The 21021-nt window shown below is 48.1% G+C and overlaps 2 protein-coding genes and 1 long non-coding RNA gene across 29 annotated transcripts in view; 1 reads left to right on the forward strand and 2 right to left on the reverse strand.

The window, feature by feature from the left end:
* Positions 1-21021, reverse strand: part of Trpm (transient receptor potential cation channel, subfamily M) — a 40242-nt gene that overhangs the window by 12701 nt on the left and 6520 nt on the right. For 6 of the 27 annotated variants that reach the window (XM_033379130.1, XM_033379129.1, XM_033379128.1 and 3 more), the window contains exons 3-16: positions 15073-15199; positions 7343-7425; positions 6521-6683; positions 6298-6438; positions 6076-6148; positions 5325-5484; positions 5079-5215; positions 4615-4771; positions 4024-4171; positions 3169-3355; positions 2929-3085; positions 2732-2833; positions 295-487; positions 46-235 (exon numbers count right to left, since the gene is read on the reverse strand). In XM_033379130.1, coding sequence (XP_033235021.1) covers positions 46-235; positions 295-487; positions 2732-2833; positions 2929-3085; positions 3169-3355; positions 4024-4171; positions 4615-4771; positions 5079-5215; positions 5325-5484; positions 6076-6148; positions 6298-6438; positions 6521-6683; positions 7343-7425; positions 15073-15153 — 1972 coding nt within the window. In that variant the 5' untranslated portion in view covers positions 15154-15199. Of the gene's footprint in view, positions 1-45; positions 236-294; positions 488-2731; positions 2834-2928; positions 3086-3168; positions 3356-4023; positions 4172-4614; positions 4772-5078; positions 5216-5324; positions 5485-6075; positions 6149-6297; positions 6439-6520; positions 6684-7342; positions 7426-8473; positions 10003-10041; positions 10099-12181; positions 12607-14313; positions 14574-15072; positions 15206-21021 lie in introns of those variants that run through there. The other 21 variants (XM_033379119.1, XM_033379118.1, XM_033379116.1 and 18 more) reach the window with 14 other exon arrangements.
* LOC117183779 (uncharacterized) lies at positions 11248-12166 on the forward strand. The gene is made up of 2 exons (XR_004468950.1): positions 11248-11415; positions 11486-12166. It is a non-coding gene; the product is annotated as an uncharacterized lncRNA (long non-coding RNA).
* ND-51L2 (NADH dehydrogenase (ubiquinone) 51 kDa subunit-like 2) lies at positions 17631-19247 on the reverse strand. The gene has a single exon (XM_001360071.4). It carries the CDS (start codon positions 19162-19164, stop codon positions 17770-17772), a length of 1395 nt encoding a protein of 464 aa, XP_001360108.4. The 5' UTR covers positions 19165-19247; the 3' UTR covers positions 17631-17769.

A 21021-nucleotide genomic window follows, 5' to 3' on the forward strand; every position in this document is an offset into this window, starting at 1 on the left:
CGGAATTCGATTGGCAAGTCAGCCGCAAGGGTGCTTAGCACTCACCTTTGCTCTCGAACTCCTTGGCATAGGAGCGCAGCTCCTCGTAGATCTCTGTGTCCAAGTCGTCCTCGGCCGCCTCATGCGCCATGGCCTTGTAAAGTTTGCAGGAAACCAGTGATTTGGCTAGTGCCTCCTCGCCGTGCGTCCACATAAGCAGAGCCATTTGCTGCCGCTTGGTCAGAACGGCCCAAATCTACAATCGAACTTCCGTTAAAAAACTCCCTTGGAACTCCCGGTTGGGTGAGCTCTTACCAGCAGCTCGTTGAACGGGAACTCGAACAGCGCCATCTCCGAGGTAAACGGCAGCAGTCCCGTCACCAGACTTAGTGAATTGGCTCCTGCATACCTTTGGTATTGATATGTCGAGGACTTCCGGCAGGCGTTGGCATAGCTGTTCATGACCTTGGCGTAGATGGGACGGAACTTGCGACGCGTGTAATAGGACCTGCAGGATACACAGACGGATATTTAATCTAATACTCGTGCTATTGGCTACTTTTTAGACGCCCAAACCCCCAGAGTCACAGACAACCAACCGGGTACAACCAAACGGATAATGAAAGCCCTCCAATTCACATTCTATTATGTGTACCCATTTCATTGTTTGCTGGCAGGTCGAGTACCTTCCAGGCTGAAATTTGAATATAATTTTGGTTTTCTTGTCTAGGCCCGTTGTGCGACTGCCTCTTCCACGAATACTAGGACTAGGATTCGAGCCAGAATGGGAGGTAAAAAAGTAATAAGCCTACGAGTACTGCTACTTGACGCAACAAACAAGTCCAATGGCCTGGCATAATCGGCATTCGCAAGGACCTGTAGGCGTTTAACGTGCGCCCAATTAAATGCAGAGCATCAAGAAAAACAGCCATCAAATATTTATGTCACATCAAATTTCGAATCAATTGATTTTGCTGCCAAGCTAAGCCGAAAGACACCCGTTGGCCGTTGGCCGTTGGCCGTTGCCCGTCGGCAGCACACAGCAGCCAAAAGGGCAGCTCCATTTGAATTTTGTGTTAATCTAATCGCAAAACTTTAATGCTTTTAATTAAGCCCAGTGCTCCTTGACTCCGCTCCTTGTCTGCTCTTGCTGTTGAAGACCGAATTTAAATGTCTAGACCCTTTGAATCGGAGCAAGAAATCACACGAGTACCCCAGCCCAAGAGAGCCGCAAAAGGCAAAGGGCCTAAGTCCGTAATTTAATATATAAACAGAACAGCTTCGATGCCGGCTCATAGCTTAGGTAGCATTTGCCATTTAGATGGCCATTTGTCTGATAGCATTCCACCGATGACGAGGGAGGAGTCCGGGACCTCTGATCGAAACACAAACGTGGCAAACAGCACGTTGAAAGTAGGGTGGGATAGTGGATACTTAGTGGAATAAAAAGAGCAGCTAACAGCGAACACCGAACACCGAACACCGAGAACGTACAAAAGGCAAGAGGCAAGTGGTGTCAAATTAGTTTGCAAGCAAACCCCATCAGAATGGCTGGCTATGCTTGAAGATATTTATTCAAAAGCAATAAAGACGACTTAAGGTTGAGCTGCCGACATCAGGATTCAGCCGGACTGGACATACAGATGGGTTCATTGAAAAGGAACAACCGTTAAGGGGCACCCGTTGGAAGGCCCGTGCACAGTTCAAATCTACTTCAATGGAAAATTAAAGCTAGCACATTAATTAGCTTGTGTTAAAAGCCTCGTCGCCATAGAACCTCAGAGCCGTTTGGGGAATTTTCTTATTTTTGAAAGTTTTCTCGAAAATTCGCCCCATACAGGGTTCAGCAAGGGTCAACAAACTTTCTCAGCATGCATTTGACTCTTTTTTAAATTGAGTGATCCCAGATCCCGTCAGCTTCAGCAACAACGATTTTTTATTTAAGCCACAAACAAGTTGCTGGGCAATCCCTGGCTGAGCCAAGGCATCCGCACTTTATGGGAAAAATTAAAAAACTTAGGTCGCCCGAACATTTTTCGCCTCGCAGGCTAAAATGTTAATGCTGCATAATTAAGGGACGTGTGGCTGAGGCCTCGCTCCTTTGCCTTTCCCCCGTAGTCGCATTTCCCAAATCAACATGACAAAGGAAGCTCTTTTTACTTGCAATACAGCTTGGTGCTCAGGAATTTTTGTGTACATTGATGAACAAATTTGATGAACAAACTTTCCGACTCCCAGTTCAGACCACCACAAGTGAAGGCCATCCATAGGGCGAATGAAATGCTTAGCCATCTCGATCTCTTATTGCTTTGGCAATTGTTTGCAGCCCACAAGCTCTACAGTTTCTTTTGGTCAAAAAAAGTAGACGCGCGCTTGCTTGAATTCACATGGCCAACTGCCGAATCGTAAGAGCTAGAATTTATGCAGTTTGAGTGAACCATCGGATGCAGCTTGAGACTTTTGCTTGACTGAACATTTGAAACATATTGCATCTACACTATACGATAAAGTGAGCAGAATACGGGCGAAACTTAGACTCGTAGCTTTGAGATCGAGGGGGACTAGGCATAGATACGGACTGCCGTCTCTTCGGACTCGCCGGTTGATGCAGGATGATGGAGGAGTATGTTTAAGTATGTTTCAAACGCATAAACAGACAAAGCGGTACGGAAATACTTAGCTATGTGACCATAGTTTTTTGGCCCATTGTGTGTTTGGACAAAAGTGAATCATATAATACCCCGGCACTCACCGGTAGGCGCCGCCCATCAGTTTATTGATCACCAGGCCAATGTCGTGGAGAGTGTAAATGTAGCCCTTGGGTATGTGCGGCCTCACATCGCGCAGAATGTACCTGTAGGCGACAAAGAAAGCGGAGCGGACCACAGTCCAAATTTACATAGGCCGAATGGCGAGCATTTGGGGCAGTCTGTGGACCCTAATGCTCACCCCAGTGTGTTGGCCGGGCCGTGCTTTGTGTTGTAGAGCTCCTCGAGGCGCGGTATTGTTAAAAATTTCTTCATTGAAACGCCGTTCTCCAAAAGTAATTTGACAAAATCGATTCTATCGTGTTCCAGGGCCTGCATCATGGCTTCATCCAGGGCGCCTAAGGACATGCACACCAAATTAAAATAAGAAGGAAAATATATTGAAATTTAAACAAATGCTCAGAGGGAGACGGGGACCCACCGTGGGGCCATTCCTGGCCGTAGACAAATATCTCGCTGCGTGCTATGTCCACCCGGTTCCATGTCAGTGCCAAACTCAATTGCTCTGGAGGGCTGAGATGCTGCGACTTGAAGAGGGCCGTTAGAATGGTCTGATCCAGCTCCTGCGCCTCGCCCTCGGGCTTTTCCTGTATGCGAAAGACGGTAATCTGGCAGAGAAATTGAAAAAATATACATAAAAACCGTAAGTATCTCTTAATGTACCCCACTCCACACCGCACATAATACATTTGCCTATGCCTATGTTTGGGACCCATCCCCAGCCGAACAGACCAGTCAAGGACTCGGAACGGGGCGAGGGCTCCTTGCTTATTCAAAAACCAATTAAAATCTTAATAACAGCTGCGGCGGAATTGACGAAATGCCAACATTTTGGTCTAGGAATACTCCCAAGAGACTGTCTGCCCTGGTTCGCGGTGATTCAAAATTCATTACACGTTCAATTGAATTCTGTAGCCTAATTATCTCAGCGGGGCTACGGCAACGGCCACGGCTACTGCTACGGCTACGGCATCGAGCATTAATTAAAATTTCAAATCGGCTCGCGAAATGTCTTGAGTGATGGAAATGTTACCCCCCACCCGCCAGTCAGCTTAAATCACTTCCAGTAAGCCAAGTTTAGCAAAGATTTTTCGGGTTACGCGATTTTAATTAATGTCTCCTTTCTATAAATAGTTCTAGAAAACTTCCCCCGAGACCTGCTGAATCACCCAAAGCACAACTACCCCATTCGACATTCCTACCAGGGAATGAACATATACTACTATATACGAGTATGTACGTACACTGTTAACAGCGAAACATTTGATCATCTTACCAGGTTCTTGTTGCGCGTGCACTGCAGCAGCTCCTGGTAGAGTTTCTCGGCCTGGTCCAGGCCCACCTCGAAGGTTTTCTGTATGGTTCCAATTAGATAATCCCTCATCGACTCCAGTACAGGCTGCTCCTCTCCGTCCGAGGCATATCTGCATATAAATATTGTTGTAACATTGTCAGGCGCCCAATTATTCCGACTAATTAAACAACAAAATTAAATGTGGCACACAAAAAGGTCCGGACCGCCACAGCATAGGGCGCCCAACCCCCAGCAGCCGAAGGGACTGGGTGGGAGGTGGATAAATTTAAATAATTTTCCAAATGTCGCGTGCTTGACAATGAAAGGCAACCGAGCCGGTGCCAACAACAATGCGAGTATCAGCCGGCAACAGCAACAACAAGAGACGCATGCCGACATGTCCTTAATTAAAATAAGGACACAAGCTGCGGTCGGCTTCGCATCAAGCTCCCTGATAAGAAGATACGAGTATACGTATATATGCTTTACGTCCTGCAAAGTACCCGCACGGCAATCCATCCTAAAGCTAAGCACCATCTTCAACTAAAGCCAACGCGCTCGCATTTTACTCACTTGTGGACGAAGGCGAGCAGGTCGGCGGCACGCCCGGATCCATCGCACACCACTACGGGCACCGGAGGCGAGTCCGTCACGTACTCGAGCACCGCACGTATGGTGTTGGTACCGCCTTCGATCACCAGGCAGACGACGGGCGTACTGGAATGTGTGACTGCAGCGAGAAGGGAAAAATATAGAGAAAGAGGCATGAGCATCTCATGAGTGGCATGCAACACAGGCCCAGAACTCCACAGGTCTAGGGCCAGACTAAATGAATTATTCGACATAGAACTCCCGTTCACAGACTGAATAACCCCATTCAGAGCTGATTGAGAAAGAAACATATAAACACAGAGTGCCTTTTGAAGGGAAGTCGGGAATAAGGTGCATCAATCTGTGAACTGCGGGCAGGCTATTGCCTATTGTGCTCTCAGATACATATGTGCGAGTGTTTGTGTGGACCCTCTTTGTCGACTCACATGGATGCAGCTTCAGGTTCGATATGAACTTCTCCAGCTTCCGCCGCAAAATCAATTCAGCCCCGTACTTCGCCTGGGTCCCATTGTCGACTAGCAGGAAGTAGGCGTGCCGATTGTTTAGCACGGCCAATTTCGATCTGAAAAAGAGAGGTTCGTTGCGCCGGTTACAATTGCTCCCTTGGCTGGGCCCTATCAAATATGCATTAACAGGGCGACATCTGGGACCAGGATGCGGCTCGAACTCACCTGGGCGAACTAATGCTGTGGCAGGGCACCTCCCGATTGTGCCCAAGCAGCTCATGATTGCGCTCGACTATGCCCCAGGGGGCAATGCCGATGCTGACCACACGCCCAGTCCGTTGCTGACCCTCCAGGAGCAGGGCGTCGCCCACTTGCTTGGTGACCCCTGCGTGACAGTAGGAGGAGACAACAATGAAAACGTTGGGCACTGAGCAATTGAACAAATACGTTGTTCTGACCCTCCAAGAGGAGGAGGTGCGTTGCCGCTTTTTTATATCTTAGTTAGGGGTTTCTAAAATTTAATAAAAATGGATCCCAAAATCCAGACGCGCCGAGCGAACCAAAAAATATCTTCCTGTCCGTTCCGACTAAGGAAAACGGTGTAAAAACGTAAACCGGGTCGGGTTATTTGCGGACCGTCTCAGGGCCTGCCCGGACACCCCTTCGGATACTGGGTGTCGCATTATGTCGGCGGCAAGTAGTTGGAAGTGTGCCCTCAATCACTGGCTGCGTGATTTCCGCTTGAGTTTTTATTTATTTAATTTTCGACTGGGGACGCCCATCCTCCCATCCCTTTTCGCCGTTTTTTCTTTGAGTTTCCTGCTATCGTCCGTTGTTTGCTTTTGCTCACTTTTCTTCTGGCTGGTGTTTGCCTTGGGTCCCGATGGGGGCTTCAGACGAAAGTAATCGCCGGCCGTAAAAGCTCGGCAGTGTAGTGTCCTTTCGTAAAAGTTCAACTAATGAAACGCATGCTTACCAGTGTTGGTGCCGCCGGTGAATATCCACGCTCCCGTGGTCTTGGCCGCCTTCAGCAGTCCTTTGCGTATCTCCTGTGAATCGGAGAAAGGTAAGGTTGTCGTTGTCAAAGCCCGGCCATTCAATTAGCGTGTGACCCACGCGACGACACACTTCCAGCGTGTTCAAGTGCCAAAGTTCCAAAGTGCCAAGGTGGCAAAGTGCAAAAGTTTTCGCAGCTCACCTTCTTTAGCTTCGCCTGCAAATCAAAGTTGGCCTTGCCGCCTTGGACGGTGATCAGAAGTTTCGGCAGTTCCAGGTTCCATTCCTTTGTGAACAGCTGCACCAGCAGCTCTGGACGCGTGTCGAAGGACAAACGAACGTACTGATGGCAACATGGGATGGACGGATCAAAAGTTATTGGGACCGCACTAAAGGAAATCGCCTCAAAATTGAGCAGAACCCACCTGAGCCTTTGTGGGATGGGCACCGCCTTGGAACTCAATGGTTCCATAGGCGTCCGTGGGCTGTGGTCGGGTGTGCTTCGTCGGCAGCCAGAGGTCCCCCGGCGAGCCGCTCTCGATGCCCTGTATGGTCTGATGCGTGATTTGGGCCTGGCCGCAGCAGCACCTGCAAAAGTGAGGGAAACGACTTGCCATACATTCTCCAGGGCAGTGAATGACGAATGACCCCTACCCTTCCCTCGCCAAATGGGAAACAACAATCATTGTTGCATTTTTGCTTAACAGACATTCGGGGAATCATCCCGTGAACTATCAGGCACATGTAGGGGCCAGTGACATGGCTTTGGAGACTTGTGGGATCTGTTAGGCCACTGAGTAAATATTTGGCAACACCAGCAGTCAAAGTCATGTAAAGTCAGGGCCATAAACCCCCATCGCGAAGCAGTTCAGTTCAGCTATCTACGAAACTGAAAACTTTCACCAGCCTGTCAGTCAGTTTATGGCGTAGCTATCTCCACTGCAGGGTCTTGCCTCCTACTCTGCCTCTGCCTCTGCGTCTGCCTGTGGATCCGTCTGTCATAATAAACAATAAATGCTAACGGGCCAAAATGAAACTAAGCACACAATCGCGAGAAACTGGGGCAGTAGCTGCTTTTGAGCAGAGAACGCCTTTAGATACTAGCGAAACTGGGTCAACTGGTGCCGTCTTGACTTGGACTTGGACCTGGAGTTGGACTTCTTTGCCTCTGGCTCCACATCCGCTGCACTTTGGCTCGTCTGCTTTCGCGTTCAGATGGGGAAGTAACTGAAACTAGTTGCACTTACCTTGTGTCGTCCTTTGGGCATGGTATGAACTTGATGCACTCGCGCTTCTGAAAATTTGTCTCGATCCAACTGCGCGGCTGATGCTAAATGGCGCGCGCGATAAAGTCAAGAAGAGAACAAGGGTTAAACCGGTTAATTACTACATCACGGGCCCATCAAAAGTGTTAATTGGTTCCATTTGTTACATTTTGATATGCATACACTGAATATACAGCTAGAGGAATAAATGTAAGTAAGAACATAAACTTGGGGAAAGAATGGCCATGTGAAGAGATCGATCTCAGCGCACGAGTTGTAGAGGACTACAGTGGGTGCTCGAGATATGCATTTTGTAAATGTTGAAAGGTTGAAAGAAATTCGCAAAAGCATATCAAAATAAAAAAGTATTTGAAATATTATTGGGGAAACAAAAATCGATTGAAATACGAATTTACAAATCTCGAATTTCACATCTCCCATCGAACACAAACAACATTTATAATTAAACGTGAAATATCTAAACGCAAAGGTGAAATAAACAATTGGTTAATTTACTAAAAACGAATGTGGGAAACAAGAAAAGAAATGCGTTAATACTTTTTGCAATCAAATATATTTACAATGTTTGGTGGGAAGAATGATGTATGTACAATACTGCAAGCATCTGTAAGCTTTTCATTTCTCTGTTTTCATTTTCCATTAATTTAGACCATTTTGGACTTGAATGGAGATTGTCATCCACTTTAGATTGAGCTGCATTCGAACATAAATCGCTCGACGCTGCCCCCGCCAGCAGCACGTTGCCTTCCTGCCAGACCAGACCAGACCAGACCGTTTTCTCTGAACGGGCAGAGCGGCAGGGAGGTAGAACGGCATGTAACGCTTATGTAAGGTTACCTGGAAGTCACGTTGCTGTACAGACTTGAATCCGCCGAATAGAATATACACAATTTATTCAAATACCGAATACCGGGTACCGAGTACCGAATCCCACCTTTTCCAGTCGCTCCTTTGACTGGGAGAGTTTCGAGCAACAGGAAAGCCGCACTCAACAACAGCCGCTAATCTTTTGCCCGGCACCCACAAAGGAGTCACATGTTACTAATTCGGTCCACCGGCTGGATCCGAGCAACAAGTGTAAGCACTTCCTACCTCTTTGGGATGTTCGCTGGCGGCGTGGGCCTTCAGCAGATCTCGCACGTTGAGAATCAGAACTTTGGATAGCGTCGATGAGACCGAGGAGCGCTTACGCATCCGCCTCCGCTTGCGGATTCCACGGGGCGTAGCTACAGGAGTGTCCAGGGGCGTGTTCGTTGCCAAATGGGCCCCAGCCTCGGCGGCAATAAAGGCGGAGGTGGAGACCCGCACTGCGGTGGCTGTGGAAACGGAGCCTGGCGTGTTGCTATACCGACGCACGGTGGAGAAGTCTTTTGAGATGCGACGCAGGTATTTTTGAGGCGCCAGCGGCGAGTCGACAACAACCATATTGGCAGCCGCAATGTTGGCTGTATTTCGATACTGTATTTCCTCTTAACTGTATTATCCACACGACATGCTCCACTGTTAATCCGTTTGGCATTTCCATATGAAACCAAATCAGAATCTGGCGTGCTATCGGCGCGACAGTCCAATCCCAACTGGCACGCATATGATGCTGGGAAGCTGCTCTCTTTTCTGGGGCTTGCAGCTGCAGCTGCGGCTGCGGATATTTACTGAGAGGGGGAACAGGAACGCAATCTCTGCTCCATCGTACCGGGTGTAAGGTGTAGGTGTGTAGGCGGGACCCAACTGCTCTCCAATTAGATATGACAAGCTCTGGCAGACAAGAGATTTCGTTTGTGTTGTTTCGGCGACACTTTCTGCTCCACAATGCCGACGATGAAAGCTTCGCATCGATTTTCCGGGGGGCTCCCAAAAGTATGAAATGGTTTTCGAGCGGAGCATTTGATTTGCAGGTTGGTTAATTTGAATTTTCCGACAAGGTGTCATCTCACACTCTGCTACACTCTACACTCTGTCTGATAAGCAGACAATGCAACACACAGTTTGGGACTGTTCTTCACCAGCGCCGGTTCAATTGGGATTAATCAAGACAGACAGACTCGATGACACGATGATGGCCGTGCCCTCGAGTATGCAAATTTCTGTTGGGGTCCTGGCCAAGATTCTGTGGGAAAACAGTTGGCGTACGATGTGTATGTCTCTTGCCAAATTCGACTGGCCTCATTATTAGCTGAAATCTGGAGTGCATCCAAGACCATTCCATCTCCTCCTCTGTTACGCTATGGCAAAATTTAAATTATTTGTGTAATTATTTGCCTTGGATGTTTTGTTGGCTTCATCCTTAGATTGGGGCGTGCCAAAATAGTTGATGGGCCGGAGCCCCATCGGAAGGCATTAGTTCCATGAAAAGGCTAGGATGTTTAGTCGGCAGCATCGATTCCAGCGAGATGTCACGAACGAGTGGAGAATTAAGTTGCTTTTGTTGATCAAATGAGGTTAATTAATTAGTCGCAGAGCCCTCCGGTCCGGGCTCGGCTCGTCGCTGGACAGATTTCGCGTACAATAAAGGTTAGGTGCACTTTGATTAATAGGCAGGAACAAATGCAAACAAACTAAACGTGGAGTACAGAGCTAGCGACAACGATTGTGGGGGAACGTACAGCGAAAACAAGTAAATGATATACAAACTAAATGTGGATTCAATGTTGATTGCTTACCCTCGGCACAGTTATATTTATCAGACCCCAACAGATTTTTTTCAGTCCCCATGGTATCTTGGTTGTGTTTTAATTATTGTGTTGGTTTTCAGTTTACATTGTTCAATGGTCAGGTAGTGTTGACGTGTCGCAGCACGTTGCAGATGGTTTTTGTTGGTGTTGCAATGATGTTGATGTTGATGTTGATGTTGGTTGTCGGGTGGTGGTCGTTGTAGTCGTTGGATTGACATTGATGTTTCAATAATCGCATACATAATTTAATCATTTGGGCAATTTCGAATGCGAATGCGAATTCGAATTACGAACACCCACGCACACACAAATACGCATACACAGAAACGGTGCATTCAAGTGTTGTCAACGACAAATCGTGTTTGACAGATCGGGTGTTGTTTATGTGTGCGTGTTCCCGTGTGGGGGTTGTGGCGTTGTTTGGGAGGGGAGTGGAGTGGAGTGTGAAAACACAAAAGAGATTAATTAACAGATCGCAGCACAATAATTCAAATTTGCAATGAAGATGTTTCAAAACCGAACGGAAGGTGAAAGAGGGTTTGGGTATTTCAAGGACCGAAACAGAGCACACATTTTGTGTTGGTGTTTGTGTGGGGTGTTGTGAGACGGTGTGCGAGTGTGAGTCGTTGTGTCAGTGTTGTGAAAAGCAAAGTTGAAAGTAGAAGAGAAATATTATTGAAAATTAGTCGGAGGATATGAAAAGACTGTTTCGTCTTCTCATTGGATATTCGAGGCGTATTCTGTAATGACCTGCTGCCAGACCGCTTTGTTTTGTTTTTTTTTTTTTTTTTGTAAGAACAGAGCTCGATAATTCTCATCTCTAAACCAATGACCAGTACTTCTCTATTTTCAATAATTCTACCACTACAGTTAAGTACACTATTGAAGTTTGGAGCCCCGAATTAGAAATAACAAACAAAAATGCACCCACACGCTTCCGTTGAATGGGAGCCAAAGGACGCCGGCTACAAAAAGTGCCCAGAACACTGGGGAAATTTTGTTTTTCTGCCGCAAAGCCATTGGGCCCACTAGGAGCCATACAAGCCATACCCCTGCATATCCGTACGTACGTATCTCCATATATGTGTCCATATACAGATGCGTGTGCATCTGCATCTGCTGGTACGTATGTATGTACATATATCTTTCCAAAAACTGCTTCATGCAGCGACTATTAAACTAAAAGCTTTTTCTTCCTGTGCACCCAAGAGCCAAACAACTTTTGTGTGGGAACAAACACACAGTTCAGGGGATATGGAAGGAAAATGTGACACATTTCAATTTAATTAAACAGCCAGCCCACATATTATACGGAACTGGCTAACAGGCACTGGCGCGTGTCGTGATCGAAACATTTTAATGGTAATAATGCTGAAATAAATATTGGCCTGTATGAAGCTGTCAATTAATTAACTCCTGTTTCACACCTCAGTGGAGTGGGGAATTTCGAATGCCTCGAGGCAACACAACCCAAAACTTGTAGCCTGACCACAAAAACTCATCATAACGGTGGGTTGTATGTCTAACGGAATGGCTCAAAAGCTCTAGCCAGCATTTGTTGTTTCCCGGGCAACAGACACAGGATACGACATCCCAGATGCCCAGATAGGTGCAAGTGCATCAGTCTCGTCTTCCAGCTCGTGCGTAAAGCCAGGTGGACCACAAAACAGCACGACCAGAGTTCTTCCGGAGCAGTGCCACCGTGGGAAATTTGTAGTGAAATTAGTAGTGCTTCCATGACAGCATTGGATGTGCGGGCCGGCAGTCTCGGAGTGCCCGTTTGCATGGTTGGCTTCCAATATGAGTGCGGAATTGACTTTTGCCGGAGTTTTCACAACATTTGCGTGAAGCCCATACATAAGAGCAACTTGAACTGGAAGAGACCCCGGCTGAAGAGAACGAGGGGAGAGTGGGAGCAAGTCGCTCACGCTTCACAGCACAACGACAGCTGCCGATTAACACAAGGCGACAGTCGTCAGAGCACGTCATAGCACGTCCGATATATGGCCCAGTCGACATGTATATGTACATATATATATTGTATATGTAGGCACAATACGAACACAACACGAATACCGGTTAGATAATGAGCAGTAAATTACTCATTGACTGATCTACTCGTACTTACAAACACCCAGTTTGTCTGGAAGAACATGGCTAGCCGCTCGGCGTAGGGGAATCTGCACAGTTATGGCCGCAAGCTCGAAAGGTACACATGCAACATGTACATATCTACTACATGCGTATCGACTATGCGCGACTGCGATTGCGACTGCGATTACGATTACGATTACGGGCTGTGCGATGCGCTTTCGGAGCTGACAGTTCCCGCATGATTCAGTTCGGTGTCGCGTCAAGAACTGCTGGCGGAGTTGTCGCTCCCCCGCCCAGTCGGCGGGTCGAGCTGCGTCAATTAGCGGCTCAAATATAGCGCCAATACGATCGAATATGAGTGAGCGCATAGAAAAATGAGCAAAAACGAGTAACAGCGCTGGTGTGGGAGTGCCGACTATCGGATACCAGCGCCAGTCAGACGCACTTCTTTGTGGTCTATTTTTTTCTTTCTACAAGAACTACTCGATCGTAATGATTTTTTGTGGATATTAAAAACGGTTGCAGTGGAAATGTCACACATCTGAAACCAAAATGATCTGCGTGGGCATCGCGGAGTCCACATTTACACCAACCGTATATACCCCTCTCCCCAGCGAGTACTGGGCACGCCCATAGCGAGAGCGGTAGCACGGCATGAGCGATAAGAATGTACATATACTCGTAGCAGTGGTTAGAGAGACGAGAGTTCTCTTCTTTTCGCTGGTCTTCTATATTAATGTTTAATAACATTCAGCTATGTATGCGTGTGCTCGTGTGGTTCATTGAGAGTACACGATAGTACACAAAATGTACTTCAATTGGCCGCAAGTCAAACTCAAACGCAAACTGTTTTCAAAGAACCGATTCGAACCGAATACCTGACATAAACAGAAAGTTCACTGTACTTTTATATATACCGTGACACAGAGAATTTGTATGATTGCCTCAACAAAGTATAGCTCGTTGATCGCACATGAACTGGGTTACGAATAGACCTAAGTAAATAGTGGCCATACGGCGCTGAGATTTTGAGTGGAAATTGCACTGAAAACCTAAATAAATGTGCAACAGGCAGTAGGAGGCATCTATGCATCTGTAAGAATGATAAAACACATGATAGGAGTAATAACGCATAAGATATCAGTATACCTTAATAAACATTAAAAACAAATAAAATCAGTGCGCACGGAAACTCGATAGCTCCCCCTGTAAGAATAGCTCGAGTCTTTGTGACACCCGGTCTTACACCCGGTCCAAAAAGGTGTGCAACTCTGGCAGGCCAATATAAGCCAAATCAAAGGGCTTACTGATCTCGAGGCAACAATAGCCCCACTAGTCGAAAACTGTGATCCCTTTGATTTTACATACATTCATACGATATACATACATCTTTAAAAAATTACACAATTATTATTATTTGATTTGATTGCCTAAAAAATGACAATTATGGCTTGAGTTTCACACTGATGAGCTTCTGTCCTTTATGGAACATACATGTACATTTAACATGTATGCCTTGCTAGCATTTCGTATACTGAGAGACCATGTACTAGTTATTGCAATTAATTGACGATTAAAAATCCTGTTCCTAGGTCAATTTACATGACAACATGACTACCCCACATGGGGGCAGATTCACATTTTCAAAAACTATTTTGCAACAGAACAATGCGCTCTGTTCTTTGTGATAATTGGTGCGGCAGGCCGCGAAATGTCGAGGAGTTTCAGGAACATGGCTAACAAAAACTGTTTGAAAAATGTACACAAAATACCTCTGTTGTGGGTGTTCACAAAGGCTTCGAATTTACGAATGTTTCATTTATCAAAGGAGCACCAAAAGAACTAGAACTCGCCACGGCAGGTTTCCCTACAACTAAACTATGGAGAGCTGAAGAGTACATAGATGGTAGATAATCACAGAGCAGAGTGCTCAGAGAGTGCTCCATTGTTCCACAACAAAGCAGTTTGGCAGTCAGTCAAATAGCAGAGATATACGTATCAGAGAGAAGAGAGAAGAGAGCAGAGAAAGATTGTCAGATTGGAAATCAAGCAGTGAGGAAATCAGTGCAAATTATAGAGTTATAGAGTGAGCATCTGGAGAGGACAGAAGTCAGAGTTGAGGCCGATTCGGCTGCGGATGGATGGCTATTGGTTCGATTTGCTTACCGGTTTCGCTTTGGGCTTCTGCTTGGCCAAACGTTTCTGTTTCAACATCGTCCACAGCGGACGCACAGACACGCACACATACACGGGACAGACAGGGAGACGGGGCAGAGGCCCAGCTTGGTGTGGCAGCCGACCACGGGCCACGGGCAACTCGTTACGAGCAACGGGCGGAGAACGAGGGCTGCCAGTGGACGCACAGGATCCGCTTCAATCGATTCAACTCCTGTTCGTTACTGACGGCAAGTGCAACACGCGGGCTGCTGGGAGTAAGAAAAATGATTATGAATTATAAATTATTTATTGTCTTCTTGGCTTGGCCTTGTCGTGCCGGCATGCAGAAGGAAATTTGTGCTGGATAGAAGGTGATCCGGACTCTGGTTTCGGGCGTTGGGTGTCAAGTCTCATGCAGTGGGTCGTCGGTCGTTTTATACGCACAAGGATATACACATACGTACATTCCATTGCATCCCAATGCAAGTATTATAGCTCGCTTTTGTGCGTCGCAAAGTGCAAACAACAAGTACAAACAAATGGAAACGAAACACACACACAGATACAATTCAACACAGAAAATAAATAAGACACACGAATTCCCATTCACCTGGCACCCAATTATGGGGCACCCCATCCCCATCGGATGCCACCGAACGAAAAGGGTTCTTTTAATGCATGCTAATTGTGTTTACTTAGGAGCTCAGAGTGCCAACAAGACGCTCAGGCTCAGGACAGACGACGGAGGACTCAAGCACAAGTACTCACCTTCACGGGCTTCTTTACGGACACTGTGCGGGAATATTGATGGTAGACCTGCACATGGTTCGAGGTGAATTTGCCCAACATCTGTATCAACTGGCCGAGATGCCAGCGACGGTCAGCGAGGATGGCTCTGAAAAACAGTTGAACGAGCTATAATTACTAGGACGAGATATTTAGTACGTGTGTATACATGTGTGTGATATAGTAGTAGTTTAGGTAAGTGGTGGGAAAATCATGCGCTGCACGCCTACGGCGTAGACCTTGGGTGACCTTTCCATTGGGATGGCCGCAGATAGCGTGTGAGCGTGTGTCGTCTCAAGTGACATGCTCAGCCGGAACGGCTGCGAGTCCCGAGTGCCAGGCTCCTTCATTACAGTAATGCGAGCTGCGCTGCTGGCCGAAAGCAGGAGCCAAAGTGAGAGAAAGTAAGCGCAGCAAACAGGGAAAGTTATGCCAAGAATTCCAGCTAAGCATGAATCAAGTGCCAGGCAGGCAGGGCGCGGGCCGTGAAACAGAACGGGGCCTCGCGAGGATGAAACAAAAAGCAACGGAAGTCTAAGACTGCGGCCTTCTTAATTTGCGGAATTCAAGACATTCGCTTTCATTCGAGATTATGCTCGAGCATTATAATCCGCTAGCAGAGATGGAGTGCGGATGGAGTGGCGGTGGGGCATACGATGTATGCACCACTACTTTAACTTCAATGGCACATATGTACATGAAGTATTTACTTAGTACGACTATTAAATACAGAAGAACTGGATTGGAACAAATATATATAGAAAGATAGAATGAATCCTTGTACGTTTTCGTTGCTTTCCCTGACCAATTTTACTCATTCAACAGTTTGACGTAGAATATCTGGACTACGATCTGAATGCACGGGGAATGCGCCGCAGTGAGCGTGTAGGAGTATGGACATGTGTACCTCAGACTCAGTCCTCGACGCAAAAAGTACAAGGCAAAATCGATACCTTGATTCGATTTTCAGCCACATGTGATTAGGCTCTCTGCGCCCAGTACTCCCTCCTTGGGGCCCTGCCATTCGCCATTCGCCATTCGCCTTCGTCTTCGTCCGGCTATCCGGGGATCTGGCCCCTCCTCTCCAATGATCAGACTTTTAATTGGACTTTAATAAGCAATTGCCTTGCTGGTTGTGTGGTTTGGGCCTGTGTGCTGCCATGGAGCGTCGGCAGTGCCCCAACGCGAATTAAAGACCGCAAACTTCGAAAGCCGCACTGCTTGCTGCAACCATCCCGGTTTCCAGCGGTTTTCACCCGTAACTTTCAATGTTCCCCGATGCCAAGAGGCCCTTATCGCCGCTTGACGACTGCTCCTGAGTACGACAATCAGTCTGGCACGTCCCGGGTCCTTGACGCTAAGGAGTCGAGTGTGAAATGTATATGCCAGCCCGCTTTTGCGTCACTTTTTAAAGAGCATCTCCCACTTTGTCACAGATGAGGTCGGAGGCGGATGAGGCGGACCCAAGGATGGCAAGCCAGATGTCTCCTTTGAGCCATGTGTCGACACGTGCACAGTGAGCACTGAGCACTGCTTCTACCTTGACTACAGGTTAGAGATACTTCCTTTTGTTACATGGCACACAGCCTTTTCAGTTAGGGAACGAGTATGAAAGCAATTTGTCAATCTCCTTATAAGACCTTCCCAAGGTCTTTGCAGCACGTGCATCAGAATCATAAATGATGATATCCTGATTAACTCTCAACAGTCCATAATTGAGGCTAACTTTGCACAGACTTTTGTAGTTTTTGAGTGCACAGATGCTCGTCGCAGAATGGCCCGTAATCATTAAAGCCTTTATCTTGAACCTGGCGGGACTGGTGTGGACACTGTCCAGCGCTGCGAGTGTTGTCAAGTGTCAAGTGTGCTCGGCTGTCCGGATGAATGAGTTCCTAATTGAGATGAGAGCGACGCAGGCGGTGTCCAGGCCAACCCAACCCAGCCAGGAGCGGGGGGCATGCAGCTGCAGTCTCTCCACAAATACGGCGTTTGTGTCTGCTTCTGCCAAAACCTTGATTATTGGCAAACCGAGCAGCGCACCGGGAAGTGGGGAAAGGATAATGGCAAGGACAAACTACAAAGACTGTTGGGCAGTAGGGCGGACAGGGCCGCGTTGCCCATACTATTCCCTGATGTTGTCGTTGTTGTCTCGGCAATCATTCAAGCGCCAGACAAATGCCCTGGTGCTTGTTCATGGCAACATTGTCTCCTCCGACTATGACTCTGACTCTGATCCACACATTCCATTGCCACACGACAGAGCCTTTTTCCCATTTCGTTGCGTTCTCGCCCTGAGCTCCCACCCAAAAGCAAGCAAACAACCAACGGGAGGCGGCGACCGTTGAATGGTCTGAGCTGCCTAAACTGTTGATTGGTTCGCCCCCTGAAGATGTCCCTTCTCCCTACCGGGGGAGGCGACCAGGAATACCCACACGAGTACAGAGATACGGCTATAATCTCTGTAAAACATGAATCTTAATTACATTCATTCAGGAAAACGCTGAAGGAAGCAATGCATGGGGAAAATGGACTCGGATGGATACTTTCCACGGACTACTCGTACACATATAATCATATAATAGCGGCTATGGAAACCAATTCAACCCAAACAGTGGGTTTCGATTTAGAACTTGGGCATTCAGAGCTAAAAGATATATAAGTATGTGGTTGGCAGGTACGTCAATCCTTGATGAACTGGAGAATGCGATCTTCGATGTACGGTCTGAAATTGTCGACCAGACTGACGGCTACGTTGACCTGTCCCTGGGCTAAGCCGCAAATCGGATTGCTGTCCTTAATCTTCTTCCCTATGGCCAGGGTCCAGTCGATCTCATGTGGATGAGCCTCGCCCTTGACAAAGCGGTCGAACAGCTCGGGCAGCCAGATGGCTCCGTCACGGCAATAGGTGCACTGCTTGCACGTGTGCTTCTCGTAGAACTGGATGGAGCGGAGCATGACCTGGAGGGGGTCGCTCTGCTTGTTTACGACGATCAGAGCGCCAGAGCCGAGACTGCTGCCGGCCGCCTCCAGGCACTCGAAGTCCATCAGCACCTCCCCGGCAACCTGCTTGTTGATCAGAGGGGTGGAGAGGCCGCCGGGGAAAATGGCCAGCAGATTGTCCCAGCCGCCGCGCACTCCACCCGCGTGCTTTTCGATGAGATCGCGCATCGGCATCGACATCTCCTCCTCGACGGTGCAGGGACTGTTCACCTGTCCGCTTATGTTGAAGAGCTTGGTGCCCGAGTTGTAGGAGCGCCCCAGGTCGGCCCACCACGAGGCTCCTCGGCGCAGGATTGTGGGCAGCACTGCAATGGACTCCGCATTGATCACCACGCAGGGATGCGAGAAGTATCCCTGCTCGGTGAGAAAGGGCGGTCGCCTGCGCGGCCTCCCGATCTTGCCCATCAGGCACTTAACCAGCGCCGTCTCCTCGCCGCAGAGGTAGCGATCCCCTCGCTGGACCAGGATGTCGAACTTGATGCCCGTGTCGCAGGCGCTGGGGCCGAGCAGTCCGTAGCGGTAGGCCTCGGCCAGGGCGAACTGCAGATTGCACGCCTCATTGTAGAAGCGGTTCCTCACGTAGATGATGGCCCGATTACAGCCCATAGCAAAGCCGGCCAGGAGGCAGCCCTCAATTATCTTGTGCGGCTCATGGCGAATGATCTCGCGGTCCTTGCACGTCCCCGGCTCGCCCTCGGCGCAGTTCATGACGAGGACCTTGTCCTGCTTGGACTCGGCACAGCGAAGGAAGTTCCACTTGTTCCCGCAGAAGAAGCCACCGCCTCCTCGTCCGCGAAGCCCGCTCTGGCACACCTGCTCCATTATCCAGTCGGACCCCTTCTCCAGCAGCACAGCGGTGTGGTACCAGTCCCCTCGTTTGCAGGCGCCTTTGAGGCGCCAATCGTGGCGTCCGTACAGGTTCTGAAAGACGCGGTCGCAGTCGTGCAGCGGACCGAAGGTCGTCTTCTCATTCGTCAGACATGACTTTGGAGGATCATTCTTGCCTGCAACAAATGACCGTCTCCATTGCGTCAGCCCGGGCAGTCGATTTAGCTCTATAATCTTCCGAAACATATTTATATACAAAACAGGAAAAGTCCTTCCTGGTTGATAGGTAAAACGAACGGGGGCTAAGACTACGACACATACACCTACTAGATTTGTGTGATGAAACATTTCCGATTTAGTTCAATTAAATCGAAACTTAAAGGCCTGCCATAAGCCGTAAATTCAACCGAAATTCTGTTGAGAGCGAGTATCCCCGAACATACCAATCCATTGGAAATACTTGTCTATGTCGAGGAGAGGAGTTGGTCTAGGCTCCGAGCAGCAAAGAAAATGATGCCATAACGACAGTAGAAGCCACAGCACCCGTGAATTTCCGGGTACCTACCGAGCACACATCTACCCGGACCCAGGCCGTAGGTTTCCGACAAATTATGCGAGGATGGGACAGGCAGGCAGGCCCCTTTTCAATTTATGCAACCATTCGACAGAAATTTGAGTTTAATGGAAGGCAACAAAAGGTGGATGAGCCGCATAAGGAAATGTGTCCTCCACAAACATAAGTACTCCACTCCCGTCCCCAAAGGGGATCAATTAGCACAAGATGTTGCGCACACACGGCACTGGTTTTGATCCAACTTCCTTTCCTTTCGATTGCCCCCTATGACTGTGGAGCCGACTGTGGAGATTTCTGCACAACTTGCGGCTAATTGCAGCAAACAACAAGAGTTCGCCCCGAGTAAAAGAGGGGCTTTGCAACCAAAAAGGTGATTTCTGCAGAGCGCTGACAACATCTGATGCAAATCGTGATCGTATAGGATAAACTCTCTGGGACTGAAAGTATGTTCGTGGTCCCCACAGTTCTGTCATCTGTTCATTCCCGTCATCTTGCCTGTGCAGCTCGGAGGACTGCCCCTGGACCTCCCTACGGACGTGCTGCTTATTTAACGTTTTATGAGCTTTTGAGTTTATTATTGCTTCCGCCTCTGCTGTCTTCTGCTCCTTGCAGTCACGTTCCTTTCACACCTTCGACAATGCAGCGCGGATCAAATATCGCTGCATACTTTCACGCGCGACCAATGCAAACATCCATCAAGCCCCCAGAGATAGCCCTAATGGTGCGCGTTTCCATTTCCAGTCCACAAATTGAACAGATTGAATCGCGCCTTTGGTATGTGCTTTGTTTAGCCCCCTTTTTGTGCTCCACATGATATTGTGTGCACTTTAGGGGAGGCGGAGGAGGGCTTTTCCAGATACTAGAAGTCCAGGTATTGTATATTAAATCCGACCACAAACAAAATCCGACCTCTGCCCCTGCCAATAATCTACTAATGTCTGTATACGTCCGTGTTAGTATCCGTACTTTCCTAATGGATCGGATACGAGTAATAATCTAAAACTATGAGTCTCTTCCAGTGGTGGCATAATTTCTGTCCCAAAGGGGCATTCCTTACATTTGTCACTCTTGGAGAGGGATATTCAATGATCAAATATCTGTATTGGCAGAGGACTTGGGGTTCATTCAAGGGTGTCTGTGATACCTGTACAGTGTACTATCGTTCAGCATTGCATGTAATCTTTATTATTTCCGCACAGATGTCGACAATCCATTTTCCCAGCAAACGCTAAGAGCCTGTCAACGTTGTCAACGTGCGATGAGATGCCACTTGCATTTACCACACCTTTGAGTGTACCGCATGCGTCTAAGGAGTCGATACGAGCACACTAAATAGCCATCAATAGACGCCCCAAGGACGCTATATCGCAGCCGTCCCTGCCATCCCTGCCATGGCTGCCATGGCTGCCGTTAAATAAGCTAATTTACATCGACACATGGAGCTCCTCCTGGTGGCAATTTGTAACTGTCGCCGACAAGCCAACAACTTCCCAGCCGCGAGTGGCAAACAAGCTGTCGCCACTGCCACC

Source organism: Drosophila pseudoobscura, chromosome 3 (genome assembly GCF_009870125.1).
Source record: "Drosophila pseudoobscura strain MV-25-SWS-2005 chromosome 3, UCI_Dpse_MV25, whole genome shotgun sequence".
Taxonomy (NCBI): Eukaryota; Metazoa; Arthropoda; class Insecta; order Diptera; family Drosophilidae; genus Drosophila; species Drosophila pseudoobscura.

Bases quoted from the DNA above. Each gene is read 5' to 3' on its own strand.
- ND-51L2 (XM_001360071.4), bottom strand. From the start codon at position 19,164: ATGTTTCGGAAGATTATAGAGCTAAATCGACTGCCCGGGCTGACGCAA.